The sequence below is a fragment of the Chlamydotis macqueenii genome, chromosome 1, assembly GCF_036417535.1.
Source record: "Chlamydotis macqueenii isolate bChlMac1 chromosome 1, bChlMac1.mat, whole genome shotgun sequence".
Lineage (NCBI taxonomy): Eukaryota > Metazoa > Chordata > Aves > Otidiformes > Otididae > Chlamydotis > Chlamydotis macqueenii.
Window position 1 is genome coordinate 214851908 of NC_141556.1, and position 16430 is coordinate 214868337.

General features: G+C 61.1%; 1 protein-coding gene across 1 annotated transcript in view; it reads left to right on the plus strand.

Annotated features, from left to right (window-relative positions):
• CLPB (ClpB family mitochondrial disaggregase) overlaps positions 1-16430 on the plus strand; it is a 60534-nt gene that overhangs the window by 27026 nt on the left and 17078 nt on the right. Inside the window, exons 5-7 of the mRNA XM_086739828.1 lie at positions 523-651; positions 11408-11505; positions 15899-16013. Coding sequence (XP_086595954.1) covers positions 523-651; positions 11408-11505; positions 15899-16013 — 342 coding nt within the window. The remainder of the gene's footprint in view (positions 1-522; positions 652-11407; positions 11506-15898; positions 16014-16430) is intronic.

The window sequence follows — 16430 nt, forward strand, 5'->3', positions numbered from 1 at the left end:
GCGCGGCGCGGAGGAGGCCGCTCCCGGCGGAGACGGGCCGGCGAGCGAAGGGAGCGGTGCGCTGAGGAGCCCAGCGCGCCTGAGGAGGTCCGCAGCGCCCCCGGCCGAGCGCCGTCCCCAGGGCCTGCCGTCCCTCGGCCTCTGCGGCTCTGGGTTGTGGTTCGCAGGTTTTGGTGCTTTGTGCCTCCGGCCTGGAGCGGGTGCCGGCTGCTGGGGTATGTTTTGGCCGGAGGAGGAGGGCGGTGTGGTTCCCAGCCCTTCTGGGGAAAACAAACCCGCAGAAATCTCTGTGTTGCTTGCTCGTGTTGAGTCCTGACTTCACTTTGGAGGTGCAGGGCGGCTGTGGGTGGAACAAGGCCTTCTCCCGGGCTTTCTCCAGCCGCCTCCTCCCTGCCCGGGCGCTGTGCCGGCAGCCCCTGGGATGTGGGGAAACCGCGCTGTCTTCAGCAGCAGTCCCTGCTGCCAGCGCGCGTTCCTTGCTTCGCCGCGCTGAGCTGAGCTTTCCTCCTTCTTCCCCCGCAGTCCTCGTCACCCGGGAGGACGACTTCAACAACCACCTGAACATCCGAGCCAACTTCAAGGGCTGCACGGCTCTGCACTACGCCGTGCTGGCCGACGACTACCTGACGGTCAAGCTGCTGCTGGATGGAGGTGAGTTGTGTGGCTCGTTTCGTAGCGATTTTTCTGAGCGGGCCTGACCCACAGCACGATGGGGCTCAGACAAGGGTTTCTGGGATTAGATGTGATTTACTGTTTGCTGTAATATCTTCATTTTTCTGTTCTGTGTTCCAATTCGCCTCCAACGATTTTTCTCATGTGCTTCTGGTGGCTGTTCTCATCTTAAACCATCGAGTCTTCCCTTTGGTCCTGCAGTCCAGTGGAGACACATCCTCTGGTCTCTCTGTTCAGTATTTCGAACGTTCCTCTTCCACAATTTGCGCTCTCCTTACCCGTCCCACCCCTCGTGTCCCTGTGTGGCGTGGAATCGCAGAGCCCTCGCTTTGCTGGGAGGGGACGGGCTCTGTAGACGCAGCACTGGGTAGGTACCGGTACCGCGTGGAACGGTTCGGGCTCCGGTGCTGCTGGATCCTTGGCAGCGCGGCTTTGTCGGAAGTGGTACAAACAAGCTTGTGCGGTCGTTGGTCCTCCCGGTTAGGTCAGAGAACCCTTCTCCCGGCTCCTGCTTGGCCGTCGTCTCTCACATACTCGCAGCTCTGGGTTACAGATCCGTAGAGGTGCTAACGGTTGGACTCCATGGTCTTAAGGATCTTTTCCACCCTAAGCGATTCTGTGATACTAAAGGGATGAAAATTTGTAGGATTGTAGCGTAGTTGGGGTTGGGAGAGACTTCAGGAGGTCTCTAGTCCAACCTCCTGCCTGAAAACCGCGGAGGCTGGACGGTTGGTCCACCTCCACCAGCTTCTCTGGGCAACCTGTTGCTGTGCTCGACCGTCCGCGTGAGGAGAAAGCTCCTCAGCTTTTGGAGGAAGGACAGAAGATGTGTGTAGCTAACAGAATAGAGATGTGCTACCATGACAACAGGTTTTTCCGTGTACCCTCCCGCTGGTCTCCACCGGGATGGCCTCTGCGCCTGCGTGACGCGGTTCTCCGGAACCGCAGCCTGCTGAACGCTATCTGGACGCGCCCGGCCCTGCTACGTCAGCCGCGCCTGCCTGCCGCACGGGTCGTTCCGCGGAGCGCACGGCGCGTCGCTGGAGCTCTGCGTTCCTCCGGGTGCGCGTCCTTCGGCCCTGAGCGCTGCCGGCCTGGCCCCGCAGCCGAGAGGCTCTCCAGCGTCTCCCCAGCTGGATGCTGCTTTTTGCAAAAATGTTAGGAATGTGGTGGCCCTCACGGTGCGGGCGGCTGAGGAGTTAATTTGAGGGAGGCAGGCAGGCGGGGAATTGTAGGGCGGGCTGACACAGGGCTCCATCCTTACGAGGGCAGCTAAAAAGAGAACAGAAAGCCGCGCCTGTGAAGGCTGACCGTCCCCAGGAGGGACGGAGAAAAATACTTGTGGGAACATTGAACCTTGATACTGCTCTGTTCCGTATGCTCGGTGTCTTTCAGTAACAGAATAATTAGAGTGCAGGGTTGAGATTCGGTAGCGCTGAGCTGCGCGGTTAACGCTGGGTCGGGATTTCTCTCCGGGAGCCTGCCGGATACCAGAGCCCTATCTCTCGGCCGTAAATTAACCCCAGAAAAGGAGCGGCTGAAGGAAAACCTGCTGCAAATAAATTTCTCTGAGGTTCCTGAGGGCTGCTCGCAGAGCGAGGGCGCTGAGCGAGCCGCCGGCTGCTCTGCAGGCTGTGGGAGCTCGTGTGTGTGTGGGGACGGGGAGTCCTCGGACAAAAACGTCGGCCCGTGTGCGGTGCGGGACGTTTGCGTGGCGTGGCAGGCCTGCCGCGTGCTGCTCGTTGCCGTAAGCGCGGGTAAAATCCGGCTGCGAGTAAGAGTAAATAATGAATAATTGCGGGTGGCAAGGCCAGCTCGTTTCTGCGCCCGTCCCCCGCTCAGCTGCGAGTGCTGGTGCAGCGCGGCCTCTCTGAACGCAGAGCGCTGTTCTTGGTCAAAAGCTGTTTCTGTGTCCGCGCTGGAGCTGCGGCCGTCTCTGAACGACGGCTTCGGCTCACACAGAGTTCTTTGTCTGCGGCAAAGTCTCTCAGCTCAGAACTCACTTGGATCTCGGAAAATAAAGCCCGTGACGCTCTGTTATTGAGTGCAGCTGGAGGGACCGTGTCCCGAATCAAAGGGAAAATTCAGAATTTAGCCACAGCAGCGCTGAAATGTGGCGATGGCTCCTCGCTGTTCTCAGCCCAGCCCCACGAGAGTCCTTCTGGGTACGGATTCGGGAGAGTCCGCGCTGAGAGTGCGTTCCCGAGTGCAAACCGTGGTCTCGCAGAGGCAGGAGCGCGTCCCGCTGCTTCGGCCCTGGCAAGAGCGGTCCGCCCGCGTGAACATCCGCTTGGTGCGTGACGCGAGAGGCCTCGCAGGGTGCGGAGGCTGGGCTTGCGGCGTTCTGCAGACTGATCCGTGTTCGCCAGCCCGCCCGCAGCACCCGCTCACCCTCTGCGGGCATGGTTTGATGAAAACTTCTGGTGACTGACGTGCTAAATGCGTCTCCCCTCTGAGCCAGGTGAATCCCTCGGAGCTGGCGGTGCAGCGGCAGCCCCTTCCCTTTCCTTTCAGAGAGGCTTGCCCGCTGGAGTTCGATTTCACCGTGGGCGCCTGCCGCGAGGTTTTCATCGCATTGACTGGGGCTCTTCCCCTCCTCCAGCTCCGCGCGGTAACAAAGCGCCGCTCCCCGCGCCCTTGTCAGCATAATCCGCGCCGAATCCGCGGCTGAAGGTCTCGGAAGCGGAGATCGAACACCTCGCGCCGGGCCCTTTGTGAGGGTAATTTCCCGGCGCGCTCTGCCATTGACGCCCGCGCGTAGGACGGCTCTGTTTGCTGACGGGGAGCAGGCTCCCGGCGCTCCCTCCCGCGCGCCGCCCCACACCTGCCTTTTTACTCGCCCTCCATTTACTCTCCCAACACTTCCTGCGCTCGCTCGGCGCCCTGCCCTCGGGGCCAAAGCCATTAACCGCCAGCCCCCTCTCCGCTCAGACGGCCGCCCCGTTGTGCCGCGCGGCGGGGTTTGATTTTTTTTTAAGGGAAGCGCTCGCCCCTCACCCCGCGTCCCTGGCCTTTTGTGGCCCATTCAGTGACTCGCTTGACCCCTGCGGGACCTTAGCGCCTTGTGGTCAGCGTGTGTGTGCCCAGCGGACCGCGAGACGCAGTGGCCGCTCTGTTGTCCTTTCGGGCAGTTGTCGGTGACATTTCGCAGCCTCCTGACCTGAGCTGACACCGTAAACAGCGGGGGTTCTGGGAAGGAGTGGGTGGGAGCTCGCGTCCACGGGGTGCACCAGTTGCTACCGCAGGCGCGATCGATTCGGAGGGCTTTGTGTTTGCCTTGGAGGAAGGACGGCAAGGTCTCCAGCTCGTTGACGATGGAAGCCTCTTCATTTTAGAGGGAGCTTTTATTATGTCAGTATTTAAATCTGCTACGTGAAATAGAACCTCAGAACGGTTCGGGTGGGAAGGGAGCGTCCAAGCCCACCCAGTCCATCCCCCCTGCCAGGAGCAGGGACATCTCCAACCACATCAGGTTGCTCAGAGCCCCGGCCAACCTGGCCTGGAATGTTTCCAGGGATGGGGCATCCACCGCCTCTCTGGGCAACCTGGGCCACTGTTCCCTCCACCACTCTCATTATCCGCTGCTTGCCCCCTCATAACTCCACGCTGACTCCTCCCAGTCCCCTTCTTATCCCTCATGTGGTGGGAAAGGCTTTCCAGGACGAGTTGCCCCAGCCCCGTGGGCAGGGGAGCCCCCACGTCCCGGCCTGGCCCTGGATGAGGCTCAGCGAGGCCGAGCGGAGCGCGGGGACAGCCTGGGGAAACGCCGTCAGCCTCAAACCGAGCGGCGCCGCCGCTGCTGAGGGACTTGCCGTGCAGGGAGGCGTCCCACCTCCCAGCACGGGACACTGGTCACGCAGGTGGTGCCTCACTTCTCCTGTCTTTGCTCAAAAGCAGAGCAGTCCTCTCCTTGCCCGTTGTCGGGACCTCCCCTCCCCCTGCCCCATCCCCTGCCAAACCTGAGCGGCCTCGTTATGTGGCTCGTTGTCCCCAGCACTTCCCTGAGCAGCGACCGCCTTGCCTTCTGCTTCCCATCTCCAGAAATTCCCTTTGCCCCCGGCTCCTGTGACCGGGCCGTCTGGGTGAGCGAGTTCCAGAGCCGGCAGGACCGGAGGCGGCCTTTGGACGTCAGAAAGCGCCCGTGGTATTCCCGGGAAAAATCAGGTTGTGGTTGTAGCCGCGTTTCTTGCGTTTGAATTCTGTGTTGGAGAGTCTTCCGGTGCATCCCGGCCAGAAAGAGGGGTGGGAAGGATGTCACTGGACAGCTGTGGCCTCCCAGGTCCCCGCGGCCAGCGCGTGGGGACGCGTCCTGCGGAGGTGACGCCGTTGTTTTGCCGCGCTCGGTGGAGTCAGCGGCGTAAGCAAGAGCGGAACCGGGGGAGCTGAATCGGAATCGGAGGGGGTTGGGCTGGCGGCGCTCTCTGTCCTCACGGGTGGATCCTCAGAAATTTCCAGCTGAGGCTGAGTGAGTTGGAACCCAGTGATTTTATTTTTTTTGCTTTGTTTGGTTCTGCACTGAGCCCCGGAGGTTGATCAAGTTGAAAAGCGCAAGAAAATAAACGGCGCGCTTGGAAAGTTCCCGCGTGTGGCAGCTCGGTTTGGGGAGGTGGCAACCGTGGGCTGCCCTGCCTTCGCTGGGGCTTTTGCTCGCTGTGAGCCAGAGCGAGGAACGGGCTTGTCCTGGGAAGAGCAAGGCTGTAACTCGCTCCTCCCGAGCAAAACCGGGCCGGCGTGAAACAGCCCCGCGGGCCTGTGAGCGCCAAGCGCCCCCGCTCCCGCCCAGCCGCGCGCTCGCGGCCCCCTCGTCGCCCAGGCGCCGGTGTCAGGGGAGCGCGGCTGAGCCCTCCCTGCGCTGCGGCCGGCGCCTCCGAGGACGGCGAGCCCTTCCTCGCCCTCGGCGGGGGTCAGGGCCGGCGTTTTCGGGGAGCCGCGCGCCCGGTCGCTGCCGGCCTGGCGCCTGCTGTGGCGAATCCAGCCCGGGCCAGCTGTTGTGCGGGAGCGCCTGGAATCCTCTCGCCCTCTCCGTGCTCGTATTTACCAGGGAACGTGATAAATTCCGTATTGATCCCTTCTGCTGCACTGTAAATTTTGCAAAAGATGATTAAATAGCGCAATAGAGTCTGCCAGCGCCGCGGCTCAATATGTTCTGGGCCGGCGTATCGACCCCCTCCGTCCGACGGCAGCGAGCTCCGCTCCCAGCCGCGCCAGACCGGTGATTGCAGTCCTGTGAGACTGGGATCGAGACACCAATCGTACGGCAGCGCCGCGGCGTCCTCCGTCCCGCCGCGGCGACAGCAATCGGCGTCGGTGCCAGCGCGGCTGCGTCCCTGTCGGAGCGCTCAGGAGCAGTTTCCCACGGGGCAGGGGAGCGATAGATCCCTCTCTGAGCGCGTCTGGGCACAGAACTCGACGGCGACGTCGCTTTTGGCGTGAATTTAACAGCTCTGCACGCGCGGGTGGGTGCGCAGAGGAGGATTCTGTCGTTCCCTTCCCGTACCGTCGCCGTACAAACGAGGAGAGGAGAGGTTTTCACGGCCAGGTGTGGAGGAGGCACAAACCGACTGACACTCACCTCGCGATAAAGCAGAGCTGGGAGGAGCAGGTAGCTCAGCTCAGTTAAAATGAAAAAGAAAGGTTTTTCTCATCCAGAACTGGGAGTCCAAATGGCCCGAGCCGTTCCGTGCCCTGCTCCGTCCCGTGCGGTGCTGGAGGGGGCTGTGTTGGGAAGCGGCGCGAGCTGCCCGGGCAAGGTGGAACGGTTTGAGGTAGGACTCGGCTCCCGTTCGTACCTCTGGAGCAAAGCCTTTTTCCCTCAGACACGTCAGATCCCCTGCACGGAGCACGGGACTGGCAAGCTTGGCTCCCCGTCTTTGCGGATCCAAAGTGACACACTTGGATTTACTTTTTTTCTCTGTCTTTTTCTGTGGCAGCCTTCCTGTTTGCCACGTGCACGGGCTGTGTTATGCGTTCAAAGGGAAACGCAATCCTCTGTGGCAATTTTTCCGGAGGGCAGGCTCTGCTCAGGGTGGTACCCGTGCGCTGGGCTCTGCGGAGCTCTTTATTTTCCAGGATTTTGCTGAGGTTGCTTAAAGCAAATTGGGTCAGTTTGTTGTATTTTGTGATTAGGGAGAAATATCTACGGGCAAGTGTCTGAATAAACAGGCGCTGGGCTGAGCTTCAGGAGCTCTGGGTGCTTCTCAGCCCTGCCAGCGCCTCACTGTTCCAGATATTCCTCCAAATATTCCTCCCAGGTATTCCTCCCAGGTATTCCTCCCAGATATTCCTCCAGATATTCCTTCCAGATATTCCTTCCAGATATTCCTTCCAGATGTTCCTTCAGATATTCCTCCCAGACATTCCTCCAGATATTCCTCCAGGTATTCCTCCCAGATATTCCTCCAGATATTCCTTCCAGCTATTCCTCCAGGTGTTCCTCCCAGATATTCCTCCCAGATATTCCTCCCAGATATTCCTCCAGGTATTCCTTCCAGATATTCCTCCAGATATTCCTCCCAGATATTCTTCCCAGATATTCCTCCAGATATTCCTTCCAGATATTCCTCCAGGTATTCCTTCCAGATATTCGTCCAGATATTCCTCCAGATATTCCTTCCAGCTATTCCTCCAGATATTCCTCCAGCTATTCCTCCCAGATATTCCTCCCAGATATTCCTCCCAGATATTCCTCCAGATATTCCTTCCAGCTATTCCTCCAGGTATTCCTTCCAGATATTCCTCCCAGATATTCCTTCCAGCTATTCCTCCAGCTATTCCTCCAGATATTCCTCCCAGATGTTCCTTCAGATACTCCTCCAGATATTCCTTCCATCCTTCATCGCGCCCCTCGGCCCAGCAAGCTCCGCGGGGCAGGTCGCTTGCTGCTGGTGCCTGAGGACGCGGCGCCGCCGCGACATAGCACGGCCAGGAGCGCACCGCCTCCGCCCGCGTCTCTGGCAGGAGGAAATCCCGCACCAGGACAAACACCCGGTGCTCCCTTCTTCCTGAACCGATTCCCGCTTCGATTCAGCGGCACATTAACGTTTTCACAGAGCCGTTCGCGGCAGCTGCGACGCCTCACGCGCGGTTTCCCGGCGAAGGGTGCCTGTCACTGCTCGTGCGTAATCCGGAGTGGTTTCCTGCGCGCGCGTGGGTTTACATTTATTACCTGCGTTGAGTTTCGCTCGCCAGCCCGTCGCTGTCGCTCGAACGGCTCTCGGTAAATTCACGCTGGTAGTCGTCTTCGTCGTGTCAGCGTTGGCCCTTGCTTCGGTCGCTCGCAGGCGGCCTGACCGCACGGGCAGCGCAGAAATCCCGTGGGCCGCTCTGCCCCTGGGGACACCGGCCGCTTGCTCTGCCTTAAATCCCTTTGTTTTCAGCGACTAAGTCGTTATTTGTCCGTGAGGAGCCTTTTCCTTGTCGCAGCTTGCTGCTGAGGTGAGGAGCTCTGAGGTTCTCGGGCATCAGAGATACGTCGGCGTGGAGCAATTAACCAACGCCACCACCTCAGAGGGGTGGGGCTGGACGCTAAATCATCTGGAGCGTTGCCCTCAAGTGTGCCTGCAGCTTCTGCTGCCACCCAGAACCTCGGGAAACGTCACTCTCCTGCTTCCACCTTGGAAAATTTCGCTCTCCCTTGATGAGATTGGAGGATGTTCCCCGGGGAGCGCGTGCGTACGTACGTTGGAGTTCAAGCCCTTGGGAAGATTCGTGTGATGCAGAGCTAAAGGGCGTTGCCCAACGAGTGGAGCAGCGTCCTGCCACGTTCCTCTTGAGTTTCTTGGGACGCCGGGCAGGAGGCGGGTGGTCGGATCGCAGGCTGGGGTGGCTGCTTTCCCATTCACGTTGTGCCTTAAAAGCCGCCCGTGAAATGTGTGCCTTATTGAGTTAAAACCCGGTTTAGGTTACTGGAAAAAGGGGTGATCGTGCTAATTCGATCAGTGAAGGCTCAGGAGGACAGGAGTCGTTTTGTATTACTTTAACGAGCCGTGTGGAGCAATAATCATGTCACTCCTCGTCAGGGCTGACGGCCGGCGACGCCGCGTAATCCCCGGCAGGTAGGGTGGGCTGCTTCCTCCTGGTGGAACATTTTGGCATCTTGGCTACAGTATTGCTGCTTCTGTCCGGCTCTTTTGGAGACAGAACCTTCTGAGCGGCGCTGGGACGTAAACCATCTCGTGCTGGGTCATAGCAACTGCGTCCCCTGTCCCCGCAGCAGCTCCCGTTGAGCCGCCTGCGGACGAAAAGCTCGGGGCCCAAACGTTCAGCTGGAGGTTACGCCCCTGAGGATGCCCGAGAGCAGCAGTCACAGAACCACAGAAGGGTTTGCGTTGGAAGGGACCTTTAGAGCCCACCCAGTCCAACCCCCCTGCCAGGAGCAGGGACATCTCCAACCACATCAGGTTGCTCAGAGCCCCGGCCAACCTGGCCTGGAACGTTTCCGGGGACGGGGCACCCCCCGCTCCTCGCCCCCCAGCACCCCCAGTCCTTCTCCTCAGGGCTGCTCTCCATCCTGGATTTGTGCTGGGGTTGCCCCCACCCACGGGCAGGACCTGGCCCTTGGCCTGGTTGGACCCCGTGAGGTTGGCACGGGGCTTTGCAGCCCACGCAGGAGCTTGCACGGCGTCTGGTTGTACCCGAAATGAGCTCCTCACGCTCCCTCCTTTCCTTCTCTCAGTGCCCGGGGCTTTCCCAGGCCTCTCGGTGTCCGGTCTTTGGAGAACCGTAGCTCTGCGGGCGTCCCTGCGGGTCGCCGACGCCGCTGCGGGCCCTGTTCGGCCGTCCGAGGTGCGAGGTTTGTTCTTCCTTCCGCAGGCAGGTGTTTGGTTACGTGTCCTCAGCCAGATCCCGCTGCCCTCCCCTGCCAGGCGGCGGACGGAGAGCGAGGACGGAGCCGCCGCAGCATCCCGGGGCTGCCGAGCCGGGGAGGACGCGGGGACGCTCCTCCGAGCCCTGCGCCGGCCCCCTGGCATCCCCCTCTCCCCGCAGCCACCCTCCCCTCGCCAGCTCGATTGACAGTTATCCGGGATCTGAAGGAATCCAAGACAAATTGTTAAGAGGATGGAGTTAATAAAATTTGAAAAATCGAGGCCTGTCACTCCGCTAAACTTTTTTCGATACCGCTGACAGAAACATATTTCCCCAATGAGTGACCTTCTGCAGCTGCGCCGGCGCGGCGCGGGCGCGGGGAGCCGGCCCGCCTGCTATTTATCAAATATTATAGGCCGGGGCCTCCTGACGCGAGCAGGGGGGTGCGGAGGAGGCGACGGGCCCGCACAGCCCGAGGTGTTGCCCAGGTGTCCATCTCCGGCTCCAGACAGCTAGTGGGAGGTGACAAATGGCCTTCCATTAACGTCTCCCAAGGTTGGCGTCCCCTCCGCCGCCGCCCCAGCCGGCTGCCGGGGCGGGAGAGGGCAGGGGAGGCGGTGGGGACGCGGAAAGGGGGTCAGGCCGGGGCGCGGACGAGCCACTCGCCGCTTTTACCTCCTATTAGCCGGCCCGGTGACACCGTTATTTATGGCGGCGTAATATTTTATTGCTGCCGGTACTGGAGGTTGGAATCGACCCGTTGGAGGAGTCGCGTTCTATCAATTATTGCAGCAATTAGTCAAGTCGTCAAAGCCGTTAACAGGGGGATTGGGCCGATATTGGATGGCCGTTATGGATAGATCCGCAGGAAGGGAAAAGCCAAACAGAGCCGCCTCGGGAACGGGAGCAGGGCCCGGCCTCCGGGGTGCCGTGGTTTGGAGGAGCCGGGAAATCTGCCCCGCTCCTCGCCGCGCTAGCCGGGGCGGGTTCGGCGGCGGGGCGAGGGCCGGGGGGAGCGCTCGCTGTTGAGCGGCCGGCCTGGGCGGTTTGAGATCTCACCTGTGTCCATCACACCCTTTATCTGCCGTGAGGGGGCTCGCGATGGAAATCGCGGGTGGCGAGTGTCTGCGGGGCGCGTTTTTCCCTCTGTGAGCAAACGCAGATCTCCGGTGCTTCGGAACGGCGGATCTCTGCCTGCCGTGCGCAGAGCCCCCTCGCTTCCTTCGTATCTCCTGGCTGCCGCTCGCGTTTTCTGGAGCGCCGCTCGTGCGCCGCGCGCTCCGCCGCCGCAGCCCAGTGCGCACCTGCCGAGGCACCCGGCTCACTCCCGCCTTCCCAGCACGATGGAGGGTGTTTGCCCAGAGATTCCCATCGCCGCAGCCGGGATCGGTTTGGCTCTGCGTGTTCTTCCACAGTCTGGTGTGTCCGCGACGGGACGGAGCGCGGGGAGCTCGCTCCGTTCTGTGAGGTGCCCGCCTCGCTCCCTCCGGTTCCGTCTTTGGCGCTGGCTGACCTTTTTTAAATTAAATTCTAAAGCAAAGCGTGATTTTCCCCCGGAAGCCGCTGTGTGGCCGCTCGGCAGACCTCAGCCACCCCAGCTCCAGCCTGGAGCGCCGGCCGGGAGGGGCAGCGTGTCGGATTGCAGCCGAACGGCCCCAGGCGGCTCCCCCGGGCCGGGCGCGGGGGCTTTTGTGGAGCCGTGTTTGCCTCTGGTGGCCGTGGGCTCCCTCCCTGCCGAGCCCATCGTTCGCGGCGACAATTCCTGTTCTTCTCCCCGCCACGCCCTGCGCGTAACCGCTGGTTGTGCATTGTCCCTCTCCCATCGACGGAGGGGCCGGGAGGGGACGCCAGCCCGGACGGGAGGCACACGATGTGCTTCCCGCTCGCTCTGCCCCAAACCCTGACCTTGTTCCTTTCTTCCTGCCGGCAGGTGCCAGCCCGCTGCAGAAGAACGAAATGGGACATACCCCCCTGGATTACGCCCGCGAAGGGGAGGTCATGAGCCTTCTGAAGGCCTCGGAGACGAAGGTGAGCCTGGGTTCGGGTGGCCGTGTGTCCTTTGCCACTCCACAACCAGTCTGGAAGACCTGGTGCACAGGCCGTAGCGCGCCTGCACCTCCGTAGCGCCTACCCCTCCGTGTTTTTCCGTGGCCTGTGTAAATTAATGGCATGATACGTAAGGAGAAAAACAAACCAACCCATTTCTGAAGTGTTTTTAGCTGTGTCCGCAGCTGCGCGCCCTCCTCTTCCATTTTAAGTTTCTTCCTCAGCGGTGATGGTTGGGCTTGATGATCTTGGAGGTCTTTTCCAGCCTCCATGATTCCGTGGCCAGCGATGCCGTCCTGTAACCCCTTGGCAAGGCCCCAGTAAGATGAGGAGGTTGGATTTACTCTGTTTTCTGAAACCCCTGGTGAAAGAACCAGCTCTGAGCAGCCAGAGCCCAGCTGGGGGCCGGGGTCTGTGCGTTCACCAGTCCAAGGCAAGAGCCACCCGCCGCCGCCTGGCCGTGCAGCACCCGTCCCCTCCCGTCAGCACCCGTCCCCTCCCGTCAGCCTCGCTGTCCCCCGGCGAAAACAGGAACGGGGGCGCGAGGAGGCCAGCCGTGCTCGTGCTTGTGGGTTTGTCCTCTGGTGCTGGGCAGTCTGGTGCTCGGAGTCTGGTCTGTGCATCTGGAATTGGAACTCGCGGGCTGGAAGACCTGAGGTTAGGAACTTGCCCACGAGTAGGCAGATAAATTGTGGCCTTTAGTAGGACAAGTGGCGTTCCTCAGGGGTCCGTGTTGGGCCCAGCCCTGTTCAGCACCTTTGTCAGGACATGGACAGTGGGACAGAGCACCCTCAGCAAGTTCGCCGATGACACCCAGCTGTGTGGTGCCGTCGACACGCTGGAGGGGAGGGATCCATCCAGAGGGACCTGGACAGGCTGGAGAGGTGGGCCCGTGCCAACCTCATGGGGTTCAACCAGGCCAAGGGCCAGGTCCTGCCCGTGGGTGGGGGCAACCCCAGCACAAATCCAGGCTGGGGGGGAACGGATGGAGAGCAGCCCTGAGGAGAAGGACTTGGGGGTGCTGGTGGGTGAGAAGCTCACCACGAGCCGGCAACGTGCGCTCACAGCCCAGAAACCAACGGCACCCTGGGCTGCACCCCCACAGCGTGGGCAGCAGGGCGAGGGAGGGGATTCTGCCCCTCTGCTCCGCTCTGGGGAGACCCCCCCGCAGCGCTGCATCCAGCTCTGGAGCCCCCAACAGCAGAAGGACGTGGAGCTGCTGGAGAGGGTCCAGAGGAGGCCACGCAGATGCTGAGAGGGCTGGAGCAGCTCTGCTGTGAGGCCAGGCTGAGAGAGCTGGGGCTGTTCAGCCTGGAGAAGAGGAGGCTCCGGGGAGAGCTGAGAGCGGCTCCCAGTGCCCAAAGGGGGCTGCAGGAAAGGTGGGGAGAAATTCCAGGTGGTGGATGCCCCATCCCTGGAAACATTCCAGGCCAGGTTGGCCGGGCCTCTGAGCAACCTGATGTGGTTGGAGATGTCCCTGCTCCTGGCAGGGGGGTTGGGCTGGGTGGGCTTGGACGCTCCCTTCCCACCCAAACCATTCCGTGATTCTGCCATTCTATGATTTAGTGGATATCACCATGAATTAAACCTGCCGGGCAGTCAAAGCTGCCGTACCGTCTGTGCTCACCTAGGAAAATCCTTGCTGGAGCAGGAATTCAGGTCCACCTTAGGAATTCAAGTCCACCTTCCCCGAACGCTAAACCCCCGTCCTGCGCCGGTGATCTTTCCTCCTGGGCTCTCCGTACTCCATCCCGGCAAAGGAAAGCCAACCGTGGCCCTGCTCCGCGTCGCTGATGGCCCCTGTGAGCCGAGAGCGCTGCGCAGTCGCTCGGCCGGCTCTGCCAGCGAGTTTGCGGGAAGAAAAGTTGAGGATAAAACACTTGGAAATCTTTACGAGCAGGCGAGGGGGAATTATCCGCCGGGTAAATGGTCTCCGGAGCCCAGCGCCGGCGAGGAATCCGGACAGCTTGAAAAGCGGTGCTGGGTTTTATGCTTAACGAATAGATGGAGGAGAGGAAGGGAATATATCCGTGGAGATGTTCCCGCGGAAAATGATGGCGCTTGTCTGCAAACCGGAGGCACTCAGGCTGGCGGGTGATGGATATCCAGCTGGGGGGCACGCGGGGCTCCCGGGCTGCGTCCGCCCCGGTACCCGCGTTCCACCGAGAGTCTTTGAGAATTTATTGCTCGTTTTCGCCGCTGCTAGAGAATGAATTGGCAGAACTATTACTGGATGGGCGCAGCCCATCGATTTTATTTACATATTCTGGTGACAGAATAACGCGGAGTTTTCATATGTATTTTTAATTTATTTCGGTTTCTTTTATTCTTAAAAAAAAAGGAGGAGAATTCTGTGTGCGCTTTCCCTATGCGAGACCGAGTCTTCCAAGTCTCTTTGCCACTCAGCTCCTCTTTCCCCGGCGACTGGGCCCAGTCAGACCCGTCTGCTGGTCTCTCCTGTCTCTCTCTGTAAGCCCACAGGAATTATCCCAAGCCGGCGTTTGCCTTCCCTCAGAAAAACCGCTCCCCAGATCCCAAAGGCTCCAAATCCCTCCCACAGCTGAGCAGAACCTGGCCGTCCTCCCTTCCTTTAATCTTTTAAGGAAAAGGGCGAAAGACCCCGGCCCCTCCGCGTCTGCAGGCGCTGTGTGGAGGATCTTTGGTTCGCGCTTCCGAACCTCTTCCCGCCGCGTGTTTTCCCGTCAAGGCGGCCGTGCGCGGGCGGGACGCCGCGCCGGATAAGGAGTAACGAAAGCCGGCGGGCGCCGTTGCCGTGCCCGTCTCGATTTCTCTGAGAGCGCGGCGCACCGCTGTGATCTGCTCACGCGCCGGGGACGCGCCCTCAGAAGTTTCGTCGGGAGAACCTTTCTTGCAGGTTGTGCCCCAGCCCGATCTGAACCACGTTGTTCTGGGTGGATTTTTCTCCCTCCGGCGCCCCCCGCTCAGTGCGGCCGTGCCGGCTGCTCGGGACGCTGCGGGCCGGCGGCGCGACCCGGCTGCGCGACGCCCGGCGGCACCGCTCCGCCGAGGAGATGGCGCGTGGCAGGGCAGCTCTCTCCAGCGCGGATCCTGAGCTGGAAGCCGGAACGGGATGGCTCGGAAAAAGCGTTGTAACTGGTGATTTGACCCAGGAAAGGGACGTTTTTCCTACCCGGGGACTTTTGCAGCGCTGGTTTTCCATGGAGGGAGGGAGAGGCGTTGCGGAAGAGGGACGTCCCCTGTTTATTTGGTTTTTGCCTTCTGTCAGTCGGTACCAGCCCAGGGAGCACCGGCAGCCTGGCCGGGGGCTTTTACCGGCTCCGGCTCTGGCGGCAGGATCCCGCTGCAGCCGCTGCGACCGCGTTCTGCCTCTGTTAGAGGTGTTTCCCCGTCAGGAGGGCGATTTCCGTGGTGGGGAGCAGTGATGTGCATTAAATTACTCACCCTACAGACCCCGGGGGCTGCTCCTGTCCCGTCCTCAGCTGAGCCTGGCGTTGTGGGGTGGCTGCTTCCAGAGCAGTGGTTTCACTGCTGAGGTGGCTGGCCAGTTTGCGACGGGGAGAGGTGCTCCGCAGAAACTTCCGCAGTGTTTTTTAAAGATGAGCAGAGGCTGGATTTGTCCTCTTCCCTGCCTTCCCTGCTCCCGCTCCGCCCGTATCCCGTCCCTGAGCATCTCAGAGGCATGCTTGTGCCAGACGTCTCCGTAAACTGCTCTGCGTGCCGTCTCAGCCTTCAGCTCCGGAGAGCGATCGGGGTGGGAGCAGTGCGCGAGCCAGCGGCTCTCAAAGGCCCTGCTTCCCTGTGAGCTGAGGTGGAAGAAAGCAAATATCCCGGGTGAAGAGGTTTTTCCAGCGCTGTCCCGCGTGCTGCTGGGGGACTGTCTGCAGGGCGGTGCTGTCTGACCTCCCTGGTGCGCAGCGGGACAAGGTGATGCTCTGCCATCCCTGCCAGGTGTTTCTGGAGCCTTGGAGCGGGAGGTGGGTGAGGAGCGGGAAAACAGGCACAGGTGGAATGGCCAAGGCTTTGTTTTCCAAAACCAGCGCGCGCGTAACGGGCTGGGTGCTCGCGAGGAAACGCGGGCAGCGTCAGCGTTCCCTCCCTGTCACCGCTGCAGCAGCCGCGCGGTGCCTGGTTCTCCCGTCAGCTGCAAAGCCGGTTCCGTGGCAGCTCGCCCGCTTCTCTCCGTTCCCGTGCATCCCCCATCCCCCAGCAGATCCCGAAATTTCCTCTCGCTTGGGCTGCTGCTTCCAGAGCGAGCCGCGTCTGCCCTGTCTGGGTGTCGAATACCGGTGCAGGGCTCTGCGGTCCCAGGGGAGGAGAAGGTCCCTGTACCTGCCCGACGCTCGTGTTATTGCTCCGAAAATTCTCTGATCCCGACATTTTCTTTCCCCCGCAGTTCCAGGAGGAGCAGCGCAGGCGGGAGGTGGAGGAACGCCGCAGGTTTCCGCTGGAGCAGCGGCTGAAAGAGCACATCATCGGTCAGGAGAGCGCGATAGCGACGGTGGGAGCAGGTAGGAGCCCTCGGCAGGTCGGTGCTGGCGGCAGAGGGCCGCCTCTCTGAAAAATATCGCTGTTAATGCTTCACGGGGGGTTTTGTCCAGCTTTGTGCGCAGGAGCCCCTCGCACACGGGCTGCTCTGGGGGATTTTTCTGTGATCGGGGGCTTCGTTCCGTGTGAACACAAGCACGTGCTTCAGGCACGCTTGCCGGGCCGCGTGCTGCGTCAGATCAAGGGCGGCGTCCCGCCGCCGGTACCGGAGCGTGGGGAGCTGCAGCGGGTTAAACGCAGCGCGGCGTTTCCCCGCCCCGCCCTCCCTACGGATTTGCAAGCCTGAACCGGAATTTACGTCTTCGTGCGCAGCAGCCCTCGGGAGATTTTTCTTCCATTAATTTCTCCCAAGTTTCCCTTGGATCTGCTGCAAATGTCCG